Consider the following 7,128-nt stretch of genomic DNA (forward strand, 5'->3'; position numbering starts at 1 on the left):
ATTATCTGCTAATGCTAAATAGGCTGCCGTTATTAACTAATGCTAATTTGATGCGAATTAGCATTATGCACTAATGTTAACACTTACTTTTTAACAATGTGAACGGCTAATGCTAACATTACAACAATGTTGTAATGCTAGGGTAAGCATTACAACATTGTTGTAATGCTTACCCTAGCATTACAACAATCTGAGCTGCTAATGCTAAGTAGGCTGCCATTAGCACCTACGTCTAATTCAAGGCAGATACGCATTAGAACCTAATGCTCATATCGTTTTCCTTTACTTTATAACAACGTGAGCAGCTACTGCTAAATAGACTGCTGTTATTAGCTATCCACCAAAAATATCCACCAGGGTGGATATTTTCAAAAACTCAGTTTTTGCATTTACGTGTGGACGAGAAAAACGGAGAAAACGCAGAAAACGCAGCGTCAAAGGTGTGCGCCTTTTTTGACGTCACACTGTGCGCCACGTTATTGTTCGGGTGAAATGAATTTCTACAATACTGTTAATTCTACTCTCTGCAGTGTTTAAATGCTTACATATACACACAGTTACTGTCCCTCCACACATACGACTCTGTTCTGCTTCTATGCCCCAGCTTTGTTTACTTTTTCCCACCAAGGCTTCTAGACTTCTGATTGGCCAACATTTCTGCACGGTTAGGAATCTAGCGCCACCTGCTGCTTTGGCATGTTCCTGGCAGCGTTTTCCTTCATTTCTGCCTTTATGTGTGGACGGGATTATTTTTTAAAACGAAAACGGAAAATCTCCGTTTTTAAAAATACCCGTGTACGTGTGGACGTAGCCTCAGTAGTCTGTAAAGACTCTGTGTGCCTTCCAGAGTGCTCTGGCATGCACACACACCTTAAGGTCATGAGAGAGGTCGTACCTTCTCTTACTGATTTATGGTTTAGGAGAACACCTGCTCTGTGTCTGGTTAAGTATAAGAGCCCTTTGTTAGGGGGACCGCTGGACTCTTAGCACCAGCTTTGGGGTCACAGGGTCACATCTGGAACACACACAGACACACACGCTATGCACAGACTGGTACTCTTTGTTCATACCTGTGTAAGACGTCACATGTTAATGAACTTGTGCATATTCATGTGACCTCAATAAAGAGCAGTGTTACGAGGGAGCAGACGAGAGCGACTGAGGTCAAGTGAAGGAACGGCGCTGTCACAGTTCTCTCCCTCATCAATTGTCTGGTTCCAGCGGTGGGTCTGTGCTAGACGACCCATCACCAGCTTTTTCCACTGGTTACCAGTACGTGGTAGAATCCACTTCCAGATCTGGTTGTCTTTAAATCTGTGAATGGATTGGCTCCATCTTATCTCTCTTTAACAAAAGAATCCAAGTGGAGCCCTCAGGTCTGCAGATAAGCAGCTTCTGACCAGAACTAGACGTAAAAACAGAGGTGAGCTTTATCGATGGCTGCAGCCAAACTCTGGAACAGTCGCCCTTCACATCAGGTCGTCACCAACACTGGACATTTTTAAAAGCCGGTTGGAAACACATTTGTACTCTGTAGCTTTCAATCCTGACCAGTCTTTATAGTCATTACTGTGTATGTTTCCTATTTTCTCTCTACTCTGTGCAGCACTTTGGCTCAAGCTGTTTTTAAATGTGCTGATAAATAAATGTAGATTTCTTTGAATAAAACAGTGGAGCCGAGCTTTGAGCTCAGTGTGTAACAGTGTGTGTGTGAGAGCCATGTAATGTCCATGTGTGCATGCTGACTGTGCTGCTCTGACCCCCCTCCTCCTTTCAGGGTGGAGCCTGCTGGAGTCCGATGGTTGAGACCAGGTCTGAGGAAGTGTAAGTGTGTTTTTAATGGGATTCATGAAAACAAAGCAGCACACATTCAACCATCTTCATCATGTCAGGAGTCATCATCAAAGTGTCAATCAATGAACAGATGATGGATCAATAACTGCAGCTGGATTGTGTTTGTTCTCTCCATCAGATTCCTGTCAACTCACAATCGACACAAACACAGTGAACACAAAGCTCCAACTGTCTGACAACAACAGGAAGGTGACACATGTGGAGAAGGTTCAGTCATATCCTGATCATCCAGACAGATTTGATGTTTATCCTCAGCTGCTGTGTAGAAATGGTCTGACTGGTCGCTGTTACTGGGAGGTCGAGTGGAGAGGAAACGTTTATATATCAGTGAGTTACAGAAGCATCAGAAGGAAAGGAGGCAGTGCTGACTGTTGGTTTGGATTCAATGATCAGTCCTGGAGTCTGATCTGCTCTGATGATGGTCCTCAGTCTGTCTGGCACAATGACAGACAAACATCCATCTCCTCTTCCTCCTCCTCCTCCTCTGTCTCTAACAGAGCAGCAGTGTATGTGGACTGTCCTGCTGGCACTCTGTCCTTCTACAGAGTCTCCTCTGACACTCTGATCCACCTCCACACCTTCAACACCACATTCACTCAAACTCTTTATCCTGGGTTTATGTTTCCCTGGTCTCGTGGTGCCTCAGTGTCCCTGTGCTGAGTGGAGTGTAAAGAGTGTCTCCTGTTACAGAAACACTCTGACTGTTGAACAGATAGTTCAGTCTGTACATGTCTGTCTCTTTCACTCACAAACACGTTTTCAGATTCATGGATTCAATCAGTTGATGTTTGAAACTCTTCTAAATGATTCCTTGTAAACTTCTTCAGTCACAAACAAACAGGAAGTGATGTCACATGTGTTCCTGTCCACACAGCAGAATGAGTCTATTGCTGACAGTGATGTACAAACAGAGTGAGCATTTCTGAGGCCCAAAATAAACTGAGTAGTTCACTGAATGAACAATGGACTGTGAGCTCAGTTCCTTCATCATTAGTATGGATTATATATGTATATGTATTATATTAGTATCATATATATCAGGTGCTGCTGCTTTCAGTCATTGTGCAAATGTGCTGTTTGTAAGCTTGTAAAGCTGCAGTCAGCTGAGACTGAAGAAGTCACCTGATCAGTGAGCAAACGTTTCTGAAAACGTCCAGATGAACAGAATCAACCTTTTGGGATCAGCCAGCAATGCAGCATCATTGTTGTTCAGCTTCAGAGGTTTGCAGGAATGAACTGATGAGCAGAAACAGCTGCAAAGTCCAAGAAAATACCAGCTGGAGTTCAGCTGCATTTGAAGAAGTCAAAGAAAAGTAAGGATGGCAAAGGGCGACGTTTTCTTCCAAAGAGCTGCAAACATGGTCGACGCCTCATTAGAAGAATCATCTGGACGTTTGTGAGGAACTCTAACCAAGAAAGCAACGTCACACAGATCCAACAGACAGTTTCCATGACTGCAAGTGTTGAGTGGAAAAATGCTACATTGCATTATTGCATCCTCTCACCACAGGAGGCGCTGTTGGCACCACTGATTGCTGATCAGCTGTTCTCTGATGATCTGATTGATACTGTGAATAACGGGACTCACTGAACTCTGTGACACAGTGAAGATTACAGAGTTTAACTTCAACATCTGACTGACGTCACACAGACAGAAGGATGAACCAGTGAGGCACAGAACACAGTTACTGGAGATACTGGATCAGCTCCATGTGAACCTCTGATGGAGAAGCTGCTGAGCCAGAGAAACATCAGGACATGACAGCAGCTGCACTTATCTAACAACATGTAGCAGAGCTGATCTATGTTAGAGGATCTATCACAGCAGCTGAAGCCAAAGTCCAACACTGGATACCAGCTGAGCCTGTGCTGAGTGTAGTGTTACAGGAAAAGGGCAGAAACACTGGTAGCTCCCAGTGATGCTGACTGGGGCACAGAGCTGAATGATGCAGCATCAGGACACTGTTTCAGTCTGACTGACAGAGAAACCTGTAGCTGTATCTACATGTGAGGCAGAGGCCACACAAGCAGCTTTCTATGTTTCACAGTGACTGAGATCTTCAGTGGGGGTGGACATGCTCCTGTACAGACCTCTGAGGAGAACCAAGGTGCAGTCAAAGAGTCCAGTCTGTCCTCACAGATGTGAACATGTGCTTTCATCAGGTCTGCTGTCAGCTAGCAGGCTCACATCAGAATCACTGTTCCTGAAAAACACAGTCTGTGTGACATCATCAGTCAGCTGATGGTCCCAGATCTGAATGGTTTCTGTCTCTACTGAGGAAGTCAGAGAATATCACTGAGGTGTGGATCAGGTCTGAGTGAGCTGTGGAGGGACAGCTTTAAACAGTCCACAGGTCTCACGTCCTGCTCAGTCTGGTAGCAGATACCTCGTATTGTTCCAGATGTGCTGACATCAGCAGCAGCACAGCTGTGTGATACCATGAATCTCAGTTATTGATCCAACACACAGTAAATACAAAGATCAGGATTTCTGAGAGTAATCATTATGAGTCTGAACACATGATCACTGAATGTTAGTCTCCACAATAATAAGCTAACACAAGCAAACACAGCTTTCAGCTCTTATTTTGAAACTGGCTTATTTAGAGAGCTGTGATGTGAGCGTGCCTGGCTCTGAGGCACTTGGGTCAGCCTCTGTTGTTTAGAAGTGTTACAGACTGTGAATGACACAGACCTGTCAGTTTCCATGTTTGTCTGTAACACAGCTCAGGGCTGCATGCTGAACGCATCCATCCAGTGTTATTGATCCAGGACTGATACCAGCATTGGGATCAATACAACACACAATCACATGTGTCCACGTGATGCAGTTTGAAGAACAATCAGATGTCTCTGTATGAGGAGGCGGGGTCACAGGAGGTTCACAGAAACTCTGCAGCAGCATCATCAGCTCACATGGAAACTTTGATGATTCACTTCTGTGGTGTTTTTACAGAAACACGTCACAAAATTAGCTCCACCTGTTTTGTGAGCTTTGAGTTTCTTGTCTTCATCCTGGATTCTTGTGTTGCTGTTTTTACACACAGATATTTCCTGGTTGGTTACTCAAAGCTTTCCAACACAGGCCTCTGTGCTGCCATCTGGTGGACAAACATGTGAAGTGCAGCGTGAAGCTACAAATGAAACTGCTTCAGCTACGTGTATATACAACATACTATAACCTATATAACTATATGTATAGTGTATTATGTAGGTTTTAGAGCTGGGGGTAGAACTGCTGATGGCCTGGTTGTTATTTATGTTCCCCATGGTTCACCAGCTCTCACACAACATCAGCACCAATGATCCACGTCCTTATAAACCTCTGAATCAGGTCCTGAAGCAGTGACGTCCTGAGTGAAGACCTCACTGATCACATGACTCTGGTCACCTGACTCAGTGTTTCTGAAGCAGTGTGCTGGGTTTTTAAAAATACGTGGCTGCTGCCTGATGTTGGGCCCACAGAGGAAGACGACTCACTCGCTCTTCTTCACTTCCTCCTTAAACATGTGGAAGGAGAGCAAAGTGCTGCCAGACTCTTATTTCTGACAGGAACAGAAGAAACCACAGCAAACTGGTCCAGTTCTTCATCTTCATCACAATCTGTTTATTTCTGATGGTGTCTTCAGTCTGAGGTTTGAAGTTTCCATGTCTGTGTGATGTGTGGTGTGAAGGCTGCTGGTTAAACTGGGACTCACTGTTTAAAGCACTGAGTGATCATAGAGAGATGCTCCATGAGTCCCAGTACAGACTACAAACATGGTGGAAACTTAGCTTTGATATCCACACACTCTGCACGTCTGTGAGTAACTGTGATGAAGATGTGCAGAGATCTGTGTCCAAACAGGAGAAAGACTGTAAAGACTCTGTGCTTCTAACAGCCTCTGTTAACATATGTGAGGCTGTTTGTTGTTGTTGCCATGGAGCTTTGCACTGTTTGGGTCAGCAGGTCATGTGATCAGGTTTGTTCTGCTGGACGATGGTTCAGTGTCAGGGTTTGTTTGCATTCATCAATAAATATCTAAATCAATCAAAGACTCCATGTTTGTTCTTTCATCATGTGACCTCTGCTCATCCATCTCTGTGTGTATCAGGATACATTTAGTTCATAACACACAGAAAAATCAGAGTTATTACCTGTAATAAATGTGAAAGATTCCTGCAGTGATAACCAGGCAGGACTGAAACACATCCAAGCTGTCACCACGGTAACAGCACCGTCCATCCACAGGTGAGGGGAGGAGCAAAAAGAGGGACTTTCACCATACATACATACATACATACATACATACACCACAGTTGACAGGTAACCCTATTGGAGTCGCCAATAGTGACTAGAGATGGCACGATACCACTTTTTATGTCCGATACCGATATCATAAATTTGGATATCTGCCGATACTGATATGAATCCGATATAGTGTTTTTAATCAATAAAACTGTTTTTTAATATCTTGCTGCATTTTGTATAAGTTCATACTCAAGTTTAAATAACCAACAACACTAAAGCTATTCTGTTATACCTGTATGCAAAAAATATTTCATAGTTCAGCAACACTGATCAATCTAATAAACTTAAACCTGCTCCATCCTCCCTATTCTGGCATTTTAAAGAGTACTTAGCTTAAGCAACCTCACTAACAGGGTGCCAACTCCCAGTAACAAAAAAAAATGTATTGATGCAATGTTGAACATTATTACACAGGAGAAACCAACTACAGTAAAATAATGACACCGTGACGTCTCTGCCTTTGTAAACAGAGGGACAGTAACTGCGTGTAAACCTGCAGACAGTCAGATTAACAGTATTTTGTCTCTATCTGCCATTCTGCCATTCATCTCATGTAAACAATAACGTGGCCACAGCGTGACGTGAAAAAAGGCGCATACCTTTGACGTTGCGTGACAAACTCTGTATTCCTCGTCCACACGTAAACACAAAGGGTTTTAAAAAATCCCAGTTTTCTGTGAAAACGCCGTTTACGTGGACGAAACAGCTGCGTGTTCAGAAACACCCGTGTAGGTGCGAACGCAGCGTAAAAGAGTTAGTAGTTTATTTTCTTACTGCCTGTAATTTATTGCAGATTACTTGTATTTGCGAACATTTTTCTTGTAAAACAAAGGGGGCGCAGCAGAAAAAGTTTGGGAACCAGTGCTGTAACTATGAGACAGATGGCTGACACACGAACCTGTGGGAAGTAACATGTTTGTAGAAATGTGAAAATGTTCATGCCATAATCCCTCCCATGTTTCCGTGTGGCACTGTGGAGTAAT

General features: G+C 43.6%; 1 protein-coding gene across 3 annotated transcripts in view; it reads left to right on the forward strand.

Moving 5' to 3' along the window:
• Nucleotides 1-5,558, forward strand: part of LOC308412591 (protein NLRC3-like) — a 29,713-nt gene extending 24,155 nt beyond the window's left edge. For 2 of the 3 annotated variants that reach the window (XM_080907070.1, XM_080907069.1), the window contains exons 10-11: nucleotides 1,778-1,824; nucleotides 1,973-5,558. In XM_080907070.1, coding sequence (XP_080763196.1) covers nucleotides 1,778-1,824; nucleotides 1,973-2,514 — 589 coding nt within the window. In that variant the 3' untranslated portion in view covers nucleotides 2,515-5,558. The remainder of the gene's footprint in view (nucleotides 1-1,777; nucleotides 1,825-1,972) is intronic. The other variant, XM_080907071.1, reaches the window with a different exon arrangement.
• The last annotated feature ends 1,570 nt before the right edge of the window (nucleotides 5,559-7,128 follow it).

This window comes from Rhamphochromis sp. 'chilingali' (genome assembly GCF_963969265.1).
Source record: "Rhamphochromis sp. 'chilingali' genome assembly, chromosome: 16".
Lineage (NCBI taxonomy): Eukaryota > Metazoa > Chordata > Actinopteri > Cichliformes > Cichlidae > Rhamphochromis > Rhamphochromis sp. 'chilingali'.